We start from the raw sequence: 23573 nt of genomic DNA on the forward strand, positions 1-23573 counted from the left end.
TTCCCGACCCGACATTTGCCGTATGTCTTCCCCCCTCTCTCTCTCCCCCTCTCCTGTCAGCTTACTGTCATATAAGGGACACTAGAGCCCACAAAAGACCCCCTGGTGGGAAAAAAAGGAATTTATATTACCTAGCTATGAGTTTTATGAATGCAAACACTTTAAAACACAAACACACAGTAATATGGTTTTACCTTTGCTGCAATATACTAAATTGTGATGCTTTAGTCTTCTCTCAGTGTAAAAACCTGAAGATAAAAACCACAACAGACACATAATTAACTACCTGATATTAACCTAAAAATCCTTCAGTCAGGAGCTTATTCTTTGGCACATTTGATCATGTAAATGTGCATAAATATGACTTTAATGAAAAAATAAGACAAGACAAATAGAAGAGTCAAAATAAATTAACAGGTGACATCAGAAGCTTTTATTTTGGACATTCTGACCGGATGTGGTAACTGCAGTTTTCTAACTTAATGGGTTATTTATTGCAACAACAAAACACAAGACTTTTGTTTAGTTCAGGGGAGTTAGACAAGAAATGGCCTTTAATTAAATCCAGAGTTTAACCGAAGTTTAATTGACGCTCTTATTCTGTAAAAGTTCTTCCGGTTAGCCTAGCTGCTAGCTCCGCTCAGCCTCCCCGGAAAGAATCAGCTGATTCCAGGCTCCAACATGGAGGACATGTACGTGAAACCCGGTGAGTTTCCTCCATAGGATCCGTGCTGTCCGGGAGAACATTACCATAGTCCCGCGGCGGGGATTAAAACGGTCGGGCAGCTGTTAGCCGGCTGCTAACAGTCACAGACTGGAACCTTACTTAAAAACCTCTGTATTCAAACTTCTCTGATCTATATCCCATAATAGTCTCTGAGTTTAAGCGGATTCAATATGGCGGTGATGACAGTCCTGTGTGACGCGGTGAATTCAGGTCTTTAATAGTTCATCTAATGTCAACCAGCTCAGATTATGAGTGCTGGAACACTGATGATTCATAAACTTGATGTTTATTGTGATGTTTGATTATTGATCATAAATTTCTGTCCTGCTGGATTAAAGCTGCAGTTAGTTTGTATTATTGATCAGAGGTAATAGCTGTAGGTGATAATCCAAGCCTGATTAATATTTATTATTATTATATTTAGTCATCAAGGAGTCTCTGGATTCTTTTCAGTAAAATAAATATTTATTAGAGATTATTTTCCCATCAAGCTGTTCAGTTTCAGAGCATCTCTCTATGTTGGTCATAATCAGGATTTCTGCTGGACTGTCTTTGTTTACATTTCTGTCTCCAAGGTAACCAGGAGCGGGGATGGAATGACCCCCCTCAGTTTTCCTACGGGCTGCAGACGGCCCACGGACCTCAGAGGAACCCCTTGAGCAAGAGAGCCGTTCCAGCAGCGAGCTCAGGTACTCTGACTCACCTCAGCACTGACTTTCCCTCAACTGTCATCTGATGTGAAACATCTGAATCTGATTGGTCTCTAGGTCCAGGAGCTCCACCCACAGCCCCTCTGTCCTCCAACCCCATGGCCCCGCCTATGTGTGGAGTAGCTCCGCCTCCTTTGCCAGGTAAGAGTCAGAACGGTCTCACTGCACCCGTTCAACGCACCTGAGTGACGGCTTTAATGTCCTCCAGCTGGACGTCCACTTGAGGCCACGCCCCCTATCCAAACGGTACCAATGAGAAGGCAGGGAGAGGCGGAAAGCAGCCAATCAGAGCCCAACCTGGAGACTGTGATGTCAGTCCTAAACAGAGCACTGGAGGCCTGCAGGAGCTCTGTGACGGTAAGTCTCCACCAGCAGGGAGCGCTGGAGGCCTGCATTACCACACCTGGCCAGCAGGGACACACACTAACACATCACCTGTCTGCAGGCTCAGGTGTGTAACGAGGTCGCTAAGAGGCTCTGCCTGCTGGAGGACAGCTGGAGGTCAGGTAAACTCAGCCTACCTGTAACCAGACGCATGGGCGTCCTGTCCCAAGGTAACCTGTCCCACCTGACTGTCCCACCTGACTGTCCCTCCTGTCTGTCTCATGTCTCACCTGTCTGTCCACCTGTGTGTCCCAGAGCTGCAGGCCGGTCACTGGGACTCTGCTGATGAAGCTCATCGCTCTCTGATGGTCGACCATGTGACCGAGGTCAGCCAATGGATGGTCGGTGTCAAGCGGCTCATCGCTGAGACCCGCAAACTGAGTCCAGAACACCTGAAACCGCTCCAGAACCCAACGGTACCAGCCAAGGACACAACAGAACCAGCCCAGGACCCAATAGAACCAGCCCAGGACCCAGTAGAACCAGCCCAGGACCCAATAGAACCAGCCCAGGACCCAATAGAACCAGCCCAGGACCCAATAGAACCAGCCCAGGACCCAATAGAACCAACCCAGAACCCAGGATGCCAGTCCTGAGTTTCCCAGATCCATGGGCGGGATTCTGTATGGTTCTTCTCATCTTCTGCGCTTTCAGTTGTTTTGGTACAGGTACCATCTGGTTCTGTTCACCTGGTTTGGACTCCTACATCCTGGGACTCTGGTTCTGCTCAGATTGACTCAGAATCAGAACCTCAGATGGTAAACTGAACTGGACGTACTGACATCAGAACTCTGGACTCTGGGTTCTGGAACCAGAACCTTTGTGGGTCATCAGGTGGACTTGGACCAGAAGAACCAGAACTTTGAGGCCCGGACTCTGAGGGTTCTGGACTTTAGGGAATCAGAACTTCATCATCAGAACCAGCTGTGTAGAACCAAACTGAACCAGAGCAGACCTTTTAGCTGATTGGATGGAAAGCTACAGGCCTTTGTTGATACCATAGAACCTCAGCATGGGTCCAGACCCGGTTCTGGATCCCCAGCTGTATGACCGGTAAACTCTCTGTGTTCTGATCCGATTGTAACTCTGACTGGTTCTGTTGCGGCGCAGCAGAATAAAGATCTGAAAAGCGTGGCGTGTCATTACCAGCTTCATTAATAACTGGAAGGAGAATAAATGCTGCAGTCAGGTTTCTAATAAACTAGAGAGTTTCTGACTGGAACCAGAAACATTGATGGAAATATCATGTGACTCATGTCAGACTCCAGGTCCCTTCAGGGCCCTCTGGTTTTTTAATAAATCTGTATTTAAATTTAAACATTTATTTTCCTGTGGCATCGTCCCGGCTGTAGTTCCAGTGTTTGTCCAGCAGGTGGCAGCAGAGGATCAGACAGAGATGCTGAGGCTGGTCCCCATCTTGCAGGTAAGGGTGGTTCCGGTCAGGCAAGTTTTCTTAATGGGCCTGATCTGGACAGAACTTGTTGGTTCTGGAGCAGTCCTGGTCAAACATCCAGTAAACCCGGATTGTTTTTAAGTTCGGCTTGCCGTCGTCAGAACTAGAACCTGTCAGTTGTTATCAGAACCAGCTGGCAGCAGGAAGTAGGCTGGAGACCCAAATCAGCAGAACTTCAGGTTCTGTTAAGAACCTGGGAGACTGATCCAGACCCGTCTCTAAGGTGGCCAGAACCTCTGAGTAAGCGGTACCAGAACCTGTCTGGTTCTGTTGGACTGCAGGCTGAACTCTGCTGACCAGGCCGCCCTCGTCTTCCTCCTCTTCATCTCTGGAGACAGGATGAAGAGGAGGAAGCCAAGCAGAGAGAGAGAGGAAGATGACAGGAAGAGATCGGATCCCATCGGAACCAGAATCTAAAAATAACCCGGAGGAAGGAAGAGATGCTGCAGGCACCGACTCACAGAGATCTGGACCAGAACCTGGAGGACCAGGACTGGGCCTTCAGAACCAGATTTTTATAACTGGGCCTTTAGAACCAGACCTTCAGAACCCGTCCTGAAGAACTGCTCCAGAACCTCCAGTCAGCCTGTAACTGCTGATTTACCAAACCTGACGACGGGCCAGGGAATCGAACTGCTTCTGGTTTTATGTAGGATCCTGGATGTTCTTAAAGGGCCAGCACCGCCAGCATGCTTGATGAACCCATTAACTGCTGGAACATTAGTAATGTGTTTATCTGGAATGAAATAATCCACTCTGCCATTCATCCTGGGATTTTCTGATGCTAATCTAGAAATATTTGCAATATTGACATAAAATTTGTATTTTATTACTCGGCATATTAATCACGGACTTTGACTAGACATGAAGTAAAACTGGGGCAGCAGAAATACTGCCACCTACAGATCACGTAAAGCCAGTTCTGGATTAGCGGGAATAAATGAGTAAATCTGATGTAGTTTAGCATCACCACGGGGCCACAGAAGAAGCATGTGAAGGGCCACATGTGGCCCCCGGGCCTTCAGCTTGACACATGTGATCTAAGTGGACGGAGGCCCAGCAGGGACATTCACTGTTTGGGTTGGGATAACCCCAACCCAAACTCTCTCCAGAACCAGAACTCCACCTCAATAATCTCTCTCTCTCTCTTTTCTCTCTCTTTCTTTCTCTCTCTTTCTCTCTCCTTCCCGCTGACAGCTCTGGCTGAGGACTCAGTTTCCATGGTGACGCAGCACGGCCTCTGATTGGCTGAGTGCGCAGTGGGCCGGGGGCCGAGTCTGTAAAGCTTCGGCGTCTCGGTTCTGATTCTCATTTCGGTTCGAGAGACGAAGCGGCTCTTCCTCGCTGCTCTCTCCCTCCATCCTCCTCCTCCTCTTCCTCCTCCTCCTCCTCTTCCTCAGACGGTCGGTCCGACTCCTCGGCTTCGCCGCCTCCATCATCATCCTCGGAGCCAGTCCACCCCTGACCCTCACCATGGCAACGGTCATCAGCACGCGCTTCTCCGATGAGTATCAGCTGTACGAGGAGCTGGGGAAGTGAGTACCACCTTCATCACCCTCCTCTTCCTCACTGACATCACACCAAGAACTTTAATCTATCAATAAATAATCGATCATGTTCATCCTGATTTAAGCTGTGGTTTAATTATTATTACTATGATTTCTTTATGACTTTATTGGACGTTTTGATCATTTTTAAAAGTTTTCATGGAGCTTTGCTGTTTATAATAATGTTCATTGATTATTGATTTTCTCAATATTACCTGTTTAATTATTTAATTAAAGCATAAATCTGTGTTTATCTGAATTTAATGATTAGACTATTTAAAGATTCAGCCAGTGATTATTACAACTATTGATTACAGATTATAAATAATATCAGGTCTAGATCATAAATTATAGATTACATCAGGTATGGATCATTGAATATATCAGGTATAGATTATTGATTGTGAATTATACCACTATAGATTACATCAGCTTTAGATGATAAATTATAGCTGGTATGAGGTATGGATTATTGATTGTGCTGCTGATCAGTCGCTGATGAACAGCAGGATAAACACATCGATGGACGGATGAAGGGAAGAGTGAAGCACCTTTCTGACCCCGTCCCACTCACCACCCACCCACACACACACACACACACACACACACACAGTCTCCCTCACACTTAATGCCAGGTCTCTTACATAATGCGATGGTGGGCGGCAGATTGCAGCTCAGAAGAAACTCGACACTTTCAGCTTCACTTCCCTTCAGGAACGTCTCCAACTGATTATTGATTATTGATCTGAAGGGATCAGCTGGACAGCACCTGGTGGGGTTGTTAACCCCACCATCTCTCCATGTCGGAGTCTCTCATTCATTCATTTAAACACAGTAAGATGAAGATGGAGGAAGATGGTGGTCTGGTCAACATCCCAGGCCCACAGGCTTCAGATTCAGTCTGAGGTCAGAGGTCAGAGACATGACCAGAAACCCTTGAGCTCCATCCCTCTGTTAGCAGGTCAAAGGTTAAATGTCAGGCCCCTGAAAGCCTCTTCTCTCTAGAAACAAGATGGCCACCAGACTGAGGTCAGCAGAGAGGTCTGGGCCAACATCGAGACTCAAGAGGCGATGATGGACCGGGACGTACAGAACCAGACCCAGCAGATCTGTGAAGCACGGTAGAGGAGGGATGGTGATGGGGGTCATCTCTTCATCTTCTGAAGGCAGTGTTAATCAATCTGTCCTACAACAGAATGGCCCAGTCAAAGGCCAAAGCAGGAAACTGAATGAACTGCATCTACGCTGAGAAGAACGGACCAGAACCAACTGGCTCCGATGGACCCACATTCACTTCCCACCCTGACCTGGAAGAGTTTTTCCATGGCAACTGCCTCTCCACTGGGATGGGTCAGTTAGCTTAGCTTAGCTTAAACATTCAATAGCTCAGTATACCCATGCGCAGCGCCCCCTGCTGGTCGTATCACAAGGACTCTTTTCTGGAGGGGGAATGTGGAACAGGAAGTGACATCCTGAACCTCCTGCAAGACGGAGTCCCAGGTTGGTTATGAGTCCAGACCAGATCAGAACCGTTGGACCCATCTACGTCTATTCTGGTGTTTCCTGAACAGCAGTTCCAGATGTCCACTGTGTCCGTCCACCAGGAGGCGCAACGACCAGCTTCCTCCTCCGTCCCTCTGTAGACGTAAGAACCATGGGACAGGAAACACCTCCAGAACCTTTCCTGGACGGTTTTCTCTGGTTTTAGCTGTTTTACTGGTGGATGGACGGCCCCAGCTGTCCACCTGTCTGTCTGTCCTATGACTGATCAGTTCCTCCTGCTGTGTTTCAGGGGAGCGTTCTCCGTGGTGCGGCGCTGTGTGAAGGTTCTATCGGGTCAGGAATATGCTGCCAAGATCATCAACACCAAGAAGCTGTCTGCTAGAGGTGAGAGGTCAACAAATGGTGGGCATGTTGCCATCTGAGCTGCTGCTGAGATGCTACTGGCCCAAAAGAGGAGAAGAACGTGACGCGATTGGCTGAAACCTAACAAGGTGAACCGTAATTGGCTGAAACCTAACGAGCTTAAAGGTTATTGGCTGAAACATAACAAGCTTAACCGTGATTGGCTGAAACCTAATGAGGTGTTTAGAGTTTGGGTCATGTGGGTTATCTAAAGACGGTATTTAGTTGTTGTAGCAGCAAATCTGATATCCCCCACCCCTTCTCTTCCCTCCCCTCCTTCTTCCCCCTACTACCCCCAAGCAAAGTTCAACTGGAGGCAGTGGGAGAATAAATGATAAATATTAACCTGTCCTCCAGCAGCCGGTAGCAGCCTGACAGCAGCAAGGGCTCTGGCTAACCCCGGCCAGCCAGAGATGGTCTGCAGCAGGAAGGGAGTCATGTTGGCAGTTGCTGACAGCGACTGGAAGGCAATCAGGGTAAATCAGGACAAATCAGGGTAGGAGTGTAGGAGTTGGTCCCTCAGTCGGTGGGTTGCTGGTTCGTTATGGTTGTGTCCTGGAGCAGGACTTCCAGCTGCCTCCTGCTGGAGGTCAGAGGGCCCAGCAGGGGGCGCTGGGGAAATGGTAGCATGAAGAACTTTGGAGTCCTCTGGCCTTGATAAAGGTGGGGCGGATACTGGACCTTCACCATCAGCTTCATCACAGCTGAAATCTAAAGTCTGGAAAACATTCAGGGTTCTGCCTCAGGAAACTGGTTCCACTGGAGAGGAGACCTGCCTCCCTGTCTGTTCTTCTGGTTCTGCTGCAGCTTCCTTCCTGTTAAAGGCAGAGAGTCAGAATGGGGATTGCTGCAAGTTAATGACTGAATTCCTGCAGAAGAAACCTCTAAATATTTACAGCAATAAACTAAACATAATGTATTGACCAGTTAAACCAGTCAGCATGTTCCTCTTAAAGGAACAGACTCCAGTAACGCTGAGTGAACTGCAGTTGTTCACTGTCCTAAGGCTTTATGCTGTTGCTCTAATTTAGTCTCTAGCAGATGTATAGTCAAAGCACGGCAATATTTACCTGATCAGAATCAAACAGAGGAGGGGACCGCCCTCACACACACACACACACACCCACACACACACGAAGACATACACACACACACACACACCCACACACATACACACACACACAACCCCCTGGCTGAAACTCAGTCAAGCTGAAGGATTTTTCACTCTGGGAATTTTTTCACTATTCTGGTTTTAAGATTTCCTTCGGTTGCTTAGCAACAAGCTGCAAAGTTGACAGAGAATATTTCTGTGTGTGTGTGTGTGCATGCGTGTGTGTGGGCGTGTGTGGGCGTGTGTATGTTCTGCTGATCGGTGTTACATAACGTTCCTGCAGCTGTTTAACACACCTGATTAATCAAACATCTGCAGCTGAAAGAAACTCTGACTGGATCCCTGATTCACATCGAGAACTCTGAGAACTCAGGGAACCTGGGGAACTTGGAAGTGAACTCTTCCCTTCCTGTCTGTCTCTTCCTCCAGCAGTGTCGGTACCTCTGCTCTGCTTCATCACTTTTAATTAAACTTTTTCTGACTTTTGTGCAGAAATTTGGGCAAATTCTCTGCTATGAGCTTTACAAAGAAAATTGGTCTGGATTTCCCTGAATAACCATCATGACTCGATACCTTGATAGCTACCGCCAGCAGAACTGAACTTCCCCTTCAGTTCTGCTGAAGGGGAAGTTCTTCCCCTTCAGCAGAACTTCCTGCTGAAGGGGAAGTTCTGGTAGCTGCTTATAGATAAATGGTTAGCAGCTGTTAGCGGTTAGCTGCCTATTGGTAATTGATCAGCATCTGTTACGGGTTAGCAGCTAGTAGTGGTTATCAGCATATTGGTAATTAATCAGCAGCTGTTAGCGGTTAGCAGACATTGGTTGTTAGCAGCTGTTAGCGTTTAGCTGCGTATTGGTAATTGATCAGCAGCTGTTAGCGGTTAGCAGTTAACTGCCTGGCTGAGGGAATGACCCATTCTATAAACACTCAGACTGACAGCAGAAGCACACACACACACACACACACACACACACACACACACACACTGCATGGGTATAAACACATGCTCCACTCTGCGCCCTCTCTGCCCTGTCATGCTGTCAACATGTTGGTTTATGTGCAGGATGTTTCTGTGAGATATGACCCTTCCCCTCATCTCCGATCACACTGTTGTTATTCTCAAGGCTGCAGCATCAGGCGCCACCTACCCGTGTCTTTATTGTTTATGTTCTTTGGACGGGCTGAACTGAAAAGTTTTTTTCAAATGTGGTTCGGTTGAAGTGAACTGTGGTTTGATTTGGATGTGAACGCCAAGTGGACCGGAGACCACTCTAAATGCAGGAAGTGGACTACAGCACAGGGCACTATGGGTAAATACAGCCAAAGTGTTAGCCGAGCACTAACAGGAGAAATGGCTTGTGGTCTTTAACCAAAGACTAAAGAGAAATCCTCCAACCACTAAAGTCTGATGCCTCCATTTTAGTTTCCATTTGGTGAAGAAGGAAGTTGCTCTCAGTGTCTTCAGAGACACTGAGAGTAAACACTGAAAGAAACAACTGCCATGTTGTTTCCTTCAGTGGTTCTTGGTGCAGCGCCCCCACCTGTGGGGGTGGGGAGGGGAAAAGATTGCTCAAAGGGTTTGGTTTGTTTGACTCAGGGGTGCTATATAGGGGGGGAAAGTGATGACAGGGGGCCCTCCACGATTTATTTATTATTTATTTATGTTTTGTTCATAGAAATAAAACTAAAAAATTGGGGCCCAGTCAATTACAAAATTGTGTTTTCTAAAATAGCTTTTAGCAGTAAAAATGTAATGTTCCCACTCCCAGACCAAAAAACACACATCCCTGAACCCCCCTGGATCTGCATGAAATGGTTTGTTCCTGCTTAGCGCACTTGACGACGGTGTTCAACAGCAGTCAGTGCCTGTTTGGCAAGAATGACTGTGGCAGATACTATGCTGCTAAGAAAAATTATAAAATCAGGTTTTCACAAAAAAACAAAAGAGAGAGGGAGAGAAAAAGGTAAAAGTGTCAATTTTTAACCCAGTTTTTCTCAGAGGTGGGTAGACTGTGTGAGATTATAAACCATTTAGCATAATTAGCTTAGCTACAGACTGCCTCCATTTCATTAGCATTTCATGAATTAAGGAAAAAAATTACCAAGTTTTAACTTGTACCTTTTACCACACTTAACAGATGAGTCAGTCAGCAGCAGCTCTAGCCCACATCCCTCATGACCCTCTTCTAAGAGAAATTAAAGCTGCAGTATGTCACTTTTATAAAAAAAAAAAAAAAAAAAACTTTTTTTCACATATTTGTTAAAACTGCCACTATGTTGTGACAAGATAATATGTGAAAAATCAATTTCCTCTGCCTTCTCCCAGTAATATCTAGAAACAACCAGTCGGTGGCAGGAGAATTTTAGTGCTGTCATTCACGATCTCATATGGCTGCTCATCCCTAAGCTGCAGCTAGCATAGCCTGTTGTGAATGCTCATGTCTAGTTAGGAGCGATGGTTGACCCGTTGCTAGGGGTGGTTGCTAGGGATCAACCACCCCTAGCAATTCCTAGCTAGGGGTGGTTGACCCATTACCAGAACTGGACCCAGAATAACTGAATGTCTTTCATCATCTTCATGGTCAGCAGCTGACCAATCCTCTCTGTTTGTCCCCAGATCACCAGAAGTTGGACAGAGAAGCCCGGATCTGTCGGCTGCTGAAGCATCCCAACATCGGTGAGTTGCCATGACGACCTGATGCTGCGACCATGATGAAACTGATTTCTGGTCACTTCTCAAAGAAAAACCTCTCATCTTTTTCCTTCGTTCCGGATATTAGTAATGATTTTGGAAGCAATTGAAACAATTTTTACACATTGAGGAAATATGAGAACATGAAGATCTCCACCAGTCTGGACCAGAACCAGAACCAGGACCAGAACCTTCAGATATCTGGACCATCCGCACCCACATGCAGAATGTTCCTGGTTCTTCCTGGTTTCCTGTTTGCTCCGTCTCTTTCCAGAACGGCGATGATCATGATGTTGATGATGATGATGGAGATTGATCAGGGTGATGAAGAAGATGCTAATAACGCTGCAGACCCTCTGGTCCTGGTGTTGCTAATGGTAACCATAATCCGGTAGCTAACAGCTAATTATGGAAGAGATGCTGTCGCCATGGCGAAGTCAGAGGAGTCTTCCTCCTCCAATCTGGTCTCAGATCTGCTGCCTGTGGGTCTGCAGAGCAGGTCGGCCGTGGAGTTCTGGGACCGGTTCTGCAGAACCTCCTTTGAGCCCGGCAGTTCTGATGCGGTTGATCCGCTTCGCTTTGACATGCTTTAGAAATAAGAAGGCAGGGTGCCAAAACTTTAACGCCAACATCATCAGCAAGTCAACAGAAACTACTGGACAAAGACAGAAGGAAAGAAAACTGGGCAAGGATTTAAGTTATGGTTCAGGTGATCTGGCACTGCTGGGGTCAAACTACCAACCGCTGGGCTTAAACTACCAACCACTGGGCTTAAACTACCAACCGCTGGGCTTAAACTACCTGAAGTTGTACTGGTCTGGTCCAGTTCAGTCTGGTCAGGTTTTTACTGGTCTGGTCCAGTCCAGTCTGGTCAGGTTTTTACTGGTCTGGTCCAATCCAGTCTGGTCAGGTTTTTACTGGTCCGGTCCAATCCAGTCTGGTCATTTTTTTACTGGTCCAGTCTCTCTGACTCGGCGGTTCCTTCCAGTTCCGGCTGTGTTCCGCTCCGTCTCCTCGTGGCCGACGTTCTGCTTGCTGAGGGTTCAGGATGATTTCGCCGTCTGAGCTGCAGCCAGGTTCACGTTTCTCTGATCAGATGCTCTCCAGATGTGGACATTCATTGTCCATCGTCTCAGTGGACGAGTTTTAGCCTTTCTTGTAACGCTGCTTTTGTTCCGGGAGGTTTGCTGAGACAGTTTTGTCCTCAGAGTACCATTTTGGACAAACCAGGTTTCCCTGACGAATGAACACAGCGAGCTGCTGCTGTTCCTGCAGGTTGTGGTTACATAACGACCCGCTGCACTGCGCCCTGAGGTGGGTTATCCACCTCTGAGACACTAGGGCACCATCAGAAGGACATCGGAGCATCATCAGCGTAAACGCATCACTTTTCATTCCCTCATTTCCATCCAGGTGGATTTGAAACCAGACTGTCTTTGTTTCAGTGAGTCTCCACTCTCTGACTCAGAGGTCTCTTCAGGATGAGCAACTAGCCTTTCAAAATAAAAGCCTGTCTGAACAGTGCTGCTCTCTGAGAGAAACATTTGAAATGTAAAACTAAAGCAGTAAGCCTGATGAAGTCTGGAGGAGAACAGCCAACGAGAGAAGTATCAGTCACATGGCCCAACGAGCCAATCAGCAGTCAGCGACCCAGCTCCGCGGCCAATCAGGACATTCTGTGGGAAAGTGATGCTCCGCAGATATGAGCAGTGTTACGTAACTGTGTGTGTGTGTGTGCGTGTGTTGCTAGGAAACAGCGCCCATAGGTGAAGGCATTAAAACCATCCGTCCTCCTACACACACCAACAGAACGTACCTGTGTGGAGCACTCAGCAAGAAATCATCAGGTTTCTCTTCAAACACTCCTACACACTGCAGCAGTGGGGTTTAATGTGTGTGTGTGTGTGCGTGTGTGTGTGTGTGTGTGTGTGCGTGTGTGGGCAGCAGCTTCTTTCTCTTCTGTGATAATATGAGATATTATACAATATAAGCAGAGAACAGACGCCTGCAGAAAAACTCATCCATCATCTCAGGACGACTTCCTGCAGAAACTCAATTAGACTCAACATCAGCTGGTGTTCATTAGCATCCAACCACTGGAACATCCAACCACCAGGACATCCAACCACTGGATCATCCAACCACCGGATCATCCATCATCTCTCTTTCCTGCTCCGTCTCCAGATCTCCTGCTGCTCTGTGTCAGACGGACAATAAATGAAAATTCTTTGAGCGATTCTTATTTCCTGGTTTGTTCTCGTGAAACTGATTCCCATTAAACCCATTAATGTCTTTGGGGTTATTGTGAGTCAAAGATGTGTTTTTGGCTCGTTGGCTGTTTCTGCATTCTGACTTGTGATCAATAATAATCACTGCGGTTATAATCAATCATGCAGCGACTGAAGCTGAAATTCAGAGAAAACCTGTTATCTGTTTTACAGTTCGTCTTCATGACAGCATCTCAGAGGAGGCGCACCATTACCTCATCTTCGACCTGTGAGTTCATACCCGACTGTCTGGTTAAAGCAGGGGTCCCCAAAGTTGGTCCTCGAGGGCCATCATCCTGCATGTTTTAGTTCTCTCCCTGGTGGCACCAACAACCTCTTCAGCATATTAAGGTTCTTCTTAGGTCTTCTAACGAGCCATCATTTGATCCAGGTGCGTTAAACCAGGGAGAGAACTAAAACACGCAGGATGCCGGCCCTCCAGGACCCACTTTGGACCCCCATGGGTTAAAGGGACTGTGTGCAAGGCTTAGTGCCATCTGGTGTTCACGTTGGGAACTGCAGAGATGATCATGCATAAAATACAAAGTTTCCATAGCAGAGTTAAATATTCTGCTGAGAAGAAACGAAGTGAAAACCATCAGTAGCTGCGTTTCCAGTCACCATAAAACGCACAAATAGGATTTACAAAAATAAACTTGCTTAATGCAAACTGAATAAACTGTTGAGGAATCAGAACGGTTTTTGCACTGGGGTGGTGTGGTTTTTCAGCAGTAGTGAAATCTGTGTTTTGGAAACATCCGTGTGATGTCACCAACACACTTCTCCCTAGTTTGATTCCAGCTGATTATTTGCTGCTCTGGCTTCCTTGGAGTAGACCATCTGTCTCCACCAGAGCTGCCACAGCATTACACTTCAGAAAACGTCTCATTCCAATGTGTTGAATCCATAATTCCTCTGTAAAATCACCAACTACAATTTCCCCAAAGCACCGCATGCATAGCTGCTCCCCTTGTCGCTCCTTGGCCTGAATCAGACGATGACATATCCTCTGATTGGCTGATAGATGATGAGCGCTAGCGCCACCATAGCTGATTTATTAATGCATGTTTACATCCATCACTGCAGGGTTTCACCCAGAAAACGAGCTAATCCCACTGGTCGGGGCGCCGAGGCGTTCCACCAGCAATCCGCTGTGTGGGGGCGGCTAGCAAAGCATGGCGGGCCGCCAGGCTTATAATACACAGGAGCAAACCCTGGCACTGCCATTATTTTAAGGACTTATTGTGTAAACCAGCTTATCAATGTGAATTTAATCTCATTTATTATTTAATGGGAACAATTGGGTGTTTTTTATATTAGCAGAAAAAGTTTTGCGAACAGAATGTAACAGAAGCGCAGCTAGGGAGAAGAGCAACAATAATTCATGTCCATCTGGAGTTTTCTCCTGACACTTATCTGTTAACCGTGATTTGATCCAACATGATGGAGGAATTTTTCTCAGTGATGATCAAGGAGCCATTACAGTGTTTTATCAGCCGATTAAAAAGCTCTAATGGCTCCCAGTGATGAGCAGACTGAAGCAGTCATGGCAGATCTTATTGGCTTTAATGGCCGATAAAAGCTCAGATCTTAGACCCGCAGAGATTTACCATGTGGTCCGTGTTCAGCCTGCAGCCATCAGGATAAATCATTGATCAGCTCAGATCTGATCTCTATCCACAGGAAACATTCAGACGGTTTAGAGGAAGTCAGTCCAGTGACGGAGAGCAGATCAAACCTGCAGCATTCGGACCATTAAGGATCCGGTTTATCGGCGCTTTCTGGGTGTTGACTCAGTTCTGCTGTGAACCAAACACCTCCTTCTGTTACATCACATTCTGTTGTTCTGCTGCTTGACTTTCTGCAGCCAAATCCAGGATTATTTATAGAAATGTGCTGGTTTTAATGCAAGCGTTCTGTTTCTGGGTTTATTGAGCACCTTCACCTCTTTATTCATAATCTGACTTAATCTGACTGTTTCAGTCACATCCTGTAATTCTTTCATACTCAAAGGAAAAAGTTGCATGTAAACATTTTTACTCAGAATCAAAACGTCTGTCACTTATAACTTTATTTATTTAAGTTTATTCACATTTATGAAATGAGTTCTGGTTAAATTCTGTTATTTATTGTTTTATTCTAATAAGATCATGTGTGTCTCACTGTTACCATGACATTAATACTTCAGACTATTTCCCTGATTATTGACCAGATTATTTATCAGATTATTGACCAGATTATGGGGTTTCCAGGGTTACAGGTGGAGAGCTGTTTGAAGACATCGTAGCAAGAGAATATTACAGTGAAGCCGATGCCAGGTGAGAAGCACACCTGCTCCTTCACCTGTTGAAGGCATGACGCCTCCTGTTATCACCTGCACTATGTGACCTCTGACCTTTACCTGCAGCCACTGCATCCAGCAGATCCTGGAGGCGGTGCTTCACTGTCATCAGATGGGTGTGGTCCACCGAGACCTTAAGGTATCGCACGACAGAAATGTTCTGGAGAAAACTGGAAAATGAAATGGTCTGATGTTTGGTCAGCAGCCTGAAATATTCTGACTGGTTTAAATGGTTACTGGTTCTAGGAACTCCCAGGAGCTCCGTTAGCATGGCTAGCTAACGGAGCTCCTGCTACTGTTAAAACATTTACAGAATTGACATTCTTAGCACCAACCATTTAAACCAGTGGACAAAGTTAGCATTGTTAGCACCAACCATTTAAATCAGTGGACAAAGTTAGCATTGTTAGCACCAACCATTTAAACCAGTGGACAAAGTTAGCATTGTTAGCACCAACCATTTAAACCAGTGTGCAGAGTTAGCATTGTTAGTGCTCCTCATGTAAACCAGTGGATGTAAACCAGTGTGCAGAGTTAGCATTGTTAGTGCTCCTCGTGTAAACCAGTGGATGTAAAGCAGTGGGCAGAGTTAGCATTGTTAGCACATGTGCTCTGTGTCTCCAGCCAGAGAACCTGTTGCTGGCCTCCAAGTCTAAAGGAGCGGCGGTGAAACTGGCCGACTTCGGCCTCGCCATCGAGGTGGAGGGCGACCAGCAGGCCTGGTTTGGTGAGGCAGTCCTGACTGTAGTACTCAGATTACTTTTACTGAAACTTTATCATTCCTTCATGCTTCATTTACTCCAAGTAGTCTGTGTTGTTGTTGTTATGAATGCACATTTTGTTTATTCAGCCTCAGCTTTCGGGTTTTAAACAAATTTTGATTTTAGTTTAGATTCTGTTTATATTTCAGAAATATTGTCAAAAAAATTTTTTGTTGTTTAATTTTGTTGTATTTTTTATCATAAAATAAAAATGAAACCCGTTATATAAAATACAGGTTTCATTTTTACTTTACTGTCTTCCTCAACATGTTTTCTGTTTCCTCTTCCTCATTTTCTAACTCCATAAACAACAGAGCATTTTCACTATCAAGCTGGCTGGCGCTTAGCAACCAGCCCAGTAGCCATGGTAACTGCATGCAGCAGATGTTGCCTCTGGTGTAGCTGTGTAGCTTCCTCTGTGTGTTTGCAGGCTTTGCAGGAACTCCAGGCTACCTGTCTCCGGAGGTCCTGAGGAAGGACCCATATGGGAAGGCGGTGGACCTCTGGGCCTGCGGTCAGTCTCTCCTCATGTCTCTGTGTTGGTCACACTCAGCTGACCCGCTGCATTCTGGGTAAACGCGGCGTTTCTGATCCTCAGGCGTGATCCTCTACATCCTGCTGGTGGGCTACCCTCCGTTCTGGGATGAAGACCAGCACCGCCTCTACCAGCAGATCAAAGCCGGAGCCTACGACGTAGGTCACATGATTTGCTGTGAAGTCATCAACACGGAGCGCTGCCGTTGGTCAGTCTGCTCTCCTTGCCTCCTAGTTTCCTTCCCCGGAGTGGGACACGGTGACGCCCGAAGCCAAAGACCTGATCAACAAAATGCTGACCATCAACCCGGCCAAACGCATCACCGCCGCCGAGGCGCTCAAACACCCCTGGATCTCTGTGAGTGGGGGGAGTGTAGGAAGATGATAGTGGTGATTGATTAGGATGAAGATGATAATAGCAATGAAAATGTTAGTGACGATGACGATGATTGTGATGATGGTGATGATGATAAAGATAATGATGATGACGATAACGATGATGATGACAATAATGATGGTGATGATGATGACACGACCTCTTCCTCCCAGCACCGCTCCACCGTGGCTTCCTGTATGCATCGCCAAGAGACGGTTGAATGTTTGAAGAAATTCAACGCCAGGAGGAAGCTGAAGGTAAGGATTTTCACAATAAAGTGACAAGAAGTGATGTCATAGGGGTTGCCTGCTGACGGTGCAGTTTCTGCTTCTGTCCTGCAGGGGGCCATCCTGACCACCATGCTGGCCACCAGGAACTTCTCAGGTAAGCTGATCAGAGGTCAGAGGTCAGGCTGGAGGCCACAGGGCTCCTCATTGCCTGTGAGGCTGGCAGGTCATGACCTTTGAACTGCAGGCTTATGTTTCAGTAGCTGTAGCCTTAAAGAAATCTACCAATCAGCTGCCAGCTTTACATACAGTTAGCGGGTTAGCACTTTGTGTGTGTGTGTGTGGGTGTGTGTGTGTGTGTGTGCGTGTGAGCAGCTGCTGTGGTCTAAAGATAGCAGGAAGGGAATCCCCCACCAGGCTCCCCGTCCTCCCAGTTCCTCCAGCTGGACCAATCATGTTCAGCCATCTGCACATGCTCAGTACAGATCTGAGAAGGAGCTGCTGCTGCACAACGTCCGGTTCTGCTGGTTTTACTGGTTCTGTTGGACCACCTGCTGTGCAGCGCAGCGCCACCTGCTGTTACTTTTCTCTCTGATGAAAACTGAACAATATTCAATATTGAAGTTTCGTTTTAGAGGATATAGTTTTTCTCCCTGCAGCCAGTAGGTAGGGTGGGGTCAAAAGGTTAAAAGGTCAAAGGGCCACCAGGTTCTCAACAACCTAGGCTTTAATCTGACCAGAAAGTCTCAGATTCGGACTACAAATCCTCCCATGATGCATTTTTCCATCAGAGTCATCAGATTGTCTCCAAGCTGCTTCTGCTGTCAACCGGATCAGTATCGTCTGATACGGGCCAGGTCCAGAACCAGGCCTGAAGGTCCAGATGCTCAAACAGCTGCAGCTCAGAATATCAGGAACTATAAAACCAGAACCGGACCCGTTCTGGTGTAAGCAGCAGAACTGGACCTGTCAGCAGCTGGCTCTGTGAAAGCAGGCTGGTGGAGATCAAAGGTCAGACGCGCTCTGTGCAGCAGAACCGGACCGGGTCGGGCCCTCAGGAATGTGCCGGGCTCTGCTGCTATCTTAAGTTGCTCCTAAATTTGGCCTCAGCCCCCAGGGAGTGACCCACAGGCAGCCGGACCGCCCCCGGCTGCGGGGCAGAACCAGGGCTGTTCTGACGGGTCCGGTTCTGCTCCCCGACCTGCGATGGCGCCACTCCTCTTCTCTGCTTTCGTTCCATTTTTTCTCACTTTGCTGCTTCTGTTTCTGTTCGTTGTCATCCCTCGCTCAGGAGGAAAGAGCGGCAGCAACAAGAAGGCCGACGGAGTCAAGGTAACACTGCTCCCAGTTACTACCAGAACCAGTACCAGAACCCGCCCCACTAACTGACTGCTGTTTCTGCTGCAGGAGTCGTCTGAGAGCACCAACACCACCATCGAGGATGAAGACACCAGAGGTGAGGCTCCGCCCACCAGACTTGCCACCCAACAACAACCACCACCCTGATTGTGTGTGTGTGTGTGTGCGTGTCAGTGAGGAAACAGGACATCATTAAAGTGACGGAGCAGCTCATCGAGGCCATCAGTAACGGAGACTTTGAGAGCTACACGTATGTCACCGCTTCACTGTCCTCACTGTTACAGGATTTCACTCTGAAACGCCTTTTGGTACCAGAAAGACGGTAGGAATTTTAATAAATTTAGCTCTCTGCTTTGAAGCTCTTGAAAAAGAACGAGCTGTGTTTCAGCTGCTCACATTAGCAGGGAAATACGTTTTAATTCTTCAATCCATCGACCTAAAACACACGGTGGAGCGCTGCTACACAAAGACGGCAGTTCAAGATGCTGCAGAGCCCCATTAGGCAGAGGTGGGCACCACTAATTGAGAAGTTGACATTAAAACACCATACCAACATGGTATTTTGCAGATGTTAAAGCTAAACTTCTACATTAAGAAAGTACTTATTAGAAAGCTAATGGTAAAGTCCTACACTAGCACGGTTTTTATTGGAGGCTAAAGCTAAAGTGCTAAATTCAGCCATGTTGATACACACCATGCATCTTGAGATGGACATAATCTCAAAATAATTGATATTTATGAGTTTTGACATGTTTCTGTTTAGCTCTGGTTGTTAGCGTTGTATTTTTCTGTAAACCTTCGTTGGCTTGTTGAATATTTTGCATTTGCTCTTTAAAGTTTCTTCAGGGCCAGTAATACTGCTACTTATGGTCTGGCCCAGGAAGTTCTGCTATGAGGTCAAGAGGTCCCAGCAGAACCTCTCTGGTTCTTTTGGCAGAACCTCTCTTTCTGTGTGTCCAGGAAGATGTGCGACCCGGCGGTGACGGCGTTCGAACCCGAGGCTTTGGGGAACCTGGTCGAAGGCTTAGACTTCCACCGCTTTTATTTTGAAAACTGTGAGTTTGTCTCAGTCTTGTGGACGAGCCAGGCCGGCTCACCTGCACAGGTAACCGCTGTGTGTATGTGTTTCAGTATGGTCCAAGAACAGCAAGCCGGTGCACACCACCATCCTGAACCCCCACATTCACCTGGTGGGCGACGAGGCCGCCTGCATCGCCTACATCCGGGTCACGCAGTACATCGACTCCAACGGCACGCCGCGCACTGCCCAGTCAGAGGAGACCAGGGTGTGGCACCGCCGGGACGGGAAATGGCAGATCGTCCACTTCCACCGCTCAGGATCGCCCTCCACCCTCAGCAAGTAAGAACCGGCCACAGAGGCGTTCAAGAAGACTGGGACAGACCGGACTCAGCACTTTGTCCCAGCCTTCCTGAATGCCTCTACGCCACAGCTCAGCTTTAGATGAGCTTGTAGACAGTAAATGAAACATTGACCAGTTTAGTTTCCTCCAGTGTTTTATGGTTATGATGTTTGCTGCTTCCTCCATCATTCTTAGCTGAAGCTCTCTCCTTTGTTCCTCCAGCTAACGTCCTCCTCCAGAGTGGGCCGGGCTCTAATGGGGCTGCTGTCGCCTTGACAACGGGATGATTGACAGCAGGCCAGCTGTTGTCTGACACTAACCATTCAGGATTTTCTTTGAGACGTTGGAGGAGGAGACTGGGGGTCAGAAAGCTTCAGTCATCCAGCAGTGAATCCCATCACCAATTAACCAATCAGTCATCCAACCAATCACACGGCTTTGTAACCGACCAATCAGCTCACTCTGTGCAGTGGGTAGGAAACCTTGTATCTCCAGCTGTATGCACACAGCGCCGCCTTGTGGTCAGAAGCTCTCATTGATTAAAGTGTGTGGTTAGCTCTGACCTCTTTGATGCTACTGAGTATGTGCAGAAAGCTCTGTGCTTTCATCATCATGTCAGACGTTTATTATCAACTAATCAGAATCTGAAAACCATCAGAACCAATCGCATTGATCCCAATGAGCCTGAAGTAGTCTGAGATACAAGGTTTCCCCCTGCTGGTCACTTTCGATATCTGCAGTAATAAATAAGATTTAGTTTATTGTTAGCTTTAGAGTTAAAATATGAATAAGTTGTAATATTGATTATCTGCTGATTACAGAGTTTATTATAACATCTCATTTACACTCACACACACACATCTTTGCCTGACATGCACACTGCACCCTCTGGGGTTCAGAGAGTGCCAGAAACTTCCTCCACTTTCGATCTTCCACTAACACCACCCACCACACCTAGGAGGGCCTAACGAGCTTGTTTAACGAGCTAGCTTAGCGAGCTATCTGCTGCCTGCTCCTTCTCCACGGCTCCTTCAGCTGGAGGAAGTTTATCGTTCTGGTTGAAAGATTTTCCATCTAGAAATAGGAAGAGGAAGTGACCTCAGGTCTGTGGACTTGATGTCTGTTAGACTCGTTCTGCCGGGAGATTCTAGGTGCTGCTTTGGTAGAACCAGCAGGTCGTTTCAGAACAAACCCGAAAACAGACGACCAATCAGAACCACCAACACCACACAGCGGCCAATCAGAACCACGACACCATTCACATCAACCTGGTACGATGTACCAGTACCGTGGTTGGTACTGGTATCAGTACCATGGTTGGTACCAGGTGTAGAGATGAGTAAATGGATCAGAACTTGAACTGGACTGCAGGTTCTGATCCTATATATTTAAATAAAACCTTCTAAGCGGTACGGATCACAGATATTGGGCTGAAATGGATCAGAACCAGCTAAACTTCCATGATCATTAAACACCACCACGTTCTGGCTGCAGATCCAGTTGTGCTCATCCTGCACAATATCCTGGTTCTGGTTGGTACTCTTGTTGGACTCGTCTGGACCTCTGTGAGCAGAACCACCAGGTTCTGTGGGTTTGTTCTGGATCGTCTCTCTTGGGTTTTTAGGAACTTGGGTTGACCTGGACTGAACTCAGCAGCTCCCTCTGGAGGTTGGTTCTGATGGACCCTGCATGGACAGCTCGTGTTTCTTCCTCCTCGGTGCCGGTACTGTACAGACTGTGTGACTCTGCATGCTGGACTTTGTGTTTAGTGTTTGGGCTTCAGGCGCCGCCGCGTTCCGGCCGTTCCCGGCTCTCGGACCTTTCCATCGGTAGGGGTTAGCTCTGCTGGCATTCCTCATTGGGATCAATGGTGTCCGTTTGCTTTGAGCTAACGAAACGCCGCCGGTGCCACTTTGATATTCTGCCTTTTCGGACCCGTTGTGTTTGTCTCTGAAGCTTTCAGAAGCTTTTTACCGTCGGGAGAATGTAGAACTTTGTACAATCAGATTCTTACCATGACGATGACGATGATGATGATATTATACCTTCTTGTGTGGCGTTTGTATATTTGAAGCTTTTTAAGCTTCCAGCTTCCTGGTTTGGGTTTTTCCGTGTTTTAGCAGCTGCTGAATGTTTTCCCTGCTGCTGCCCTTTGGTTCGCTTCACACTGATCTCTGGGTCATCCGGAGTCCAGGCTGAAGACCCAGGGGTGCGGGGCATCGGGGGCGGAGCCTTCTAGCTAAGGTCTAGGCCACTCCCACTGATCCAACAGGAAGTTGAGTCAGATAACCGCTGCACGTTAAGGCCGGTCCATCAGGTTCGGTTCTGATGACCCGTTTTGTTCCTCCTGCTCTGAATTCATGCTTTTATATCAGTGGTGGGCACAATAATGCTAATGCGCTAACAGCAGAGCTACTTTTTAGCTTCAGTGTTGTTGATAACTTAGCTTGTCCTGACTTAATTTTTCTGGATAAATTCTAAAGTGCTAATTTTCCCGGCTGTTTTATGAATAAAGTTTAACATGAATCGCATGTAAACATCATTTTGTTATGAACATGTAAATCATAACGCCAACATTAAAGCGGTGCTGACGGGTTGTCAATAATCTGAATGGCTTTAGTGTTAGCATTTGTTAAATACCGTGTTGTTTAGCGTGTTAGCATTAGCGTAGCTAACTTTATAGCTAGCGGTGCACACCACTGCAAAAAAATCTGTTTACGCTCCTGTCCCTTTAAGATGCCCCCTCTCTGCTGATTGGCTAGCCTGTGGATGAGCCCTGACCTTTAGAGCCAGTGTTTGCTGCAGCTGATCGATAATAAATTGTCTCCAGAACGTCAGCTGCAGCCAGGCTGCAGTACAATGCCGCGGCTGGACTCCGGGTGGCGCCACAGAGCAAACGGCTGTTTCCTACAGTCTCGGTGGTTTTTACAGCTGCACTTTCACTCTGCACTCTTACGACACTTGAAAGTATTTATTAGTGGCGAACGATGCAAAAATATCTGAGATGTCATTTTTTTAGAAACTTTTGCTGTTGAAGCTGAGTCGATTCCTCTCCCGAAAAGAATCGTTCTGCTCCTGTATCCGCTTCAGGATCCGTTTCCCGGCGCAGCGGCGTTATGATGTGGGATCCCACCTCTCCACCGCAGCTCTGCAGACAGGAAGTAGGAAGAAGCTCCAGACGTTAATAAGTGAGCCGGCTGAATGTATTCCTGCTGGTTTAAGGTCCAGCCCAGAGAGCCGCTCTTCCTACTTCCTGTCGCCCTGCAGAACCAATCAGTGATCAATAATCCCCAATAATCCTCTCAGCTTTTTCTACTATGATGGATATTGTTCTATACTGTATTATCTGGACTAATGCTGCATGCTCAGTGTTTACCTGTGGGAGTCTGTGTGTGTCTGAGGGAGAGAGTGTGTTTTTAAATAGTTTCTTTTGTAGTTTTTGGAGTATTTTTCTTCTTCTGCATCGTGTTCAATATGATTCTGTAAATAAATGAGATGGTCAAACTCTTTGCTCTGATTGGTCCGTTTATCCTCCAAGTATTCACACACTGCTCTAATATCTGGTTTCTAGATGCTCTGAGCTTCTGCAGTGGTACCAGGTCAGAACGGTTTAATCTGTCAGAGTTAGCAAAACTACTGCATTTTAGATTGATTCTAATAATAGTTATTTCTCTGATAGCTCACTAAAACAGGATAAAAAAAATGCTCAATAAAACTTTAAAATATAATATAGTCATGCAAGCACATAAATAATTTAATTAATTAAAAATTATAAACATAAACAAAATAAAAAATATAAACAGTATTTGCTTCGAAAT

At 46.8% G+C, this 23573-nt stretch overlaps 2 protein-coding genes and 1 long non-coding RNA gene across 4 annotated transcripts; 2 read left to right on the forward strand and 1 right to left on the reverse strand.

The window, feature by feature from the left end:
- Window positions 1-194: 194 nt before the first annotated feature.
- Window positions 195-7934, reverse strand: LOC122844806. Its single transcript, XR_006372937.1, has 3 exons — window positions 7797-7934; window positions 7073-7541; window positions 195-248 (listed from the first exon to the last, which is right to left on the reverse strand). It is a non-coding gene; the product is annotated as an uncharacterized LOC122844806 (long non-coding RNA).
- Window positions 461-2953, forward strand: sra1 (steroid receptor RNA activator 1). Of its 2 annotated transcripts, none has more exons than XM_044140571.1 (6): window positions 461-706; window positions 1303-1416; window positions 1495-1578; window positions 1646-1794; window positions 1883-1991; window positions 2077-2953. In XM_044140571.1, the coding sequence occupies exons 1-6, from the start codon at window positions 682-684 to the stop codon at window positions 2415-2417; spliced, it is 822 nt and encodes a 273-aa protein (XP_043996506.1). In that variant the 5' UTR covers window positions 461-681; the 3' UTR covers window positions 2418-2953. The 2 variants fall into 2 exon arrangements, with proteins under 2 accessions (XP_043996506.1, XP_043996505.1); XM_044140570.1 differs by lacking the exon at window positions 461-706 and adding an exon at window positions 806-937.
- Window positions 4461-23257, forward strand: camk2a (calcium/calmodulin-dependent protein kinase II alpha). Its single transcript, XM_044140569.1, has 18 exons — window positions 4461-4809; window positions 6614-6708; window positions 10455-10514; window positions 12971-13025; window positions 15049-15114; window positions 15204-15276; window positions 15762-15864; window positions 16329-16412; window positions 16497-16591; window positions 16668-16790; window positions 16982-17065; window positions 17150-17192; window positions 18327-18367; window positions 18443-18491; window positions 18569-18644; window positions 19355-19449; window positions 19526-19754; window positions 19978-23257. The coding sequence occupies exons 1-18, from the start codon at window positions 4748-4750 to the stop codon at window positions 19979-19981; spliced, it is 1437 nt and encodes a 478-aa protein (XP_043996504.1). The 5' UTR covers window positions 4461-4747; the 3' UTR covers window positions 19982-23257.
- The last annotated feature ends 316 nt before the right edge of the window (window positions 23258-23573 follow it).

This window comes from Gambusia affinis, linkage group LG15, assembly GCF_019740435.1.
Source record: "Gambusia affinis linkage group LG15, SWU_Gaff_1.0, whole genome shotgun sequence".
In the NCBI taxonomy this organism is placed as follows: Eukaryota; Metazoa; Chordata; class Actinopteri; order Cyprinodontiformes; family Poeciliidae; genus Gambusia; species Gambusia affinis.

What these genes read in the sequence shown, in the direction of transcription:
- sra1 (XM_044140570.1), top strand. Translation starts at nt 898, where the DNA reads ATGGCGGTGATGACAGTCCTGTGTGACGCGGTGAATTCAG. An exon ending in GTGTGACGCGGTGAATTCAG is followed by an intron (nt 938 to 1,302) that starts GTCTTTAATAGT and finishes TCTGTCTCCAAG; the next exon opens with GTAACCAGGAGCGGGGATGG. An exon ending in AGCTCCGCCTCCTTTGCCAG is followed by an intron (nt 1,579 to 1,645) that starts GTAAGAGTCAGA and finishes AATGTCCTCCAG; the next exon opens with CTGGACGTCCACTTGAGGCC.
- camk2a (XM_044140569.1), top strand. Translation starts at nt 4,748, where the DNA reads ATGGCAACGGTCATCAGCACGCGCTTCTCCGATGAGTATCAGCTGTAC. An exon ending in GCTGAAGCATCCCAACATCG is followed by an intron (nt 10,515 to 12,970) that starts GTGAGTTGCCAT and finishes TCTGTTTTACAG; the next exon opens with TTCGTCTTCATGACAGCATC. An exon ending in ACGCCAGGAGGAAGCTGAAG is followed by an intron (nt 17,066 to 17,149) that starts GTAAGGATTTTC and finishes TCTGTCCTGCAG; the next exon opens with GGGGCCATCCTGACCACCAT.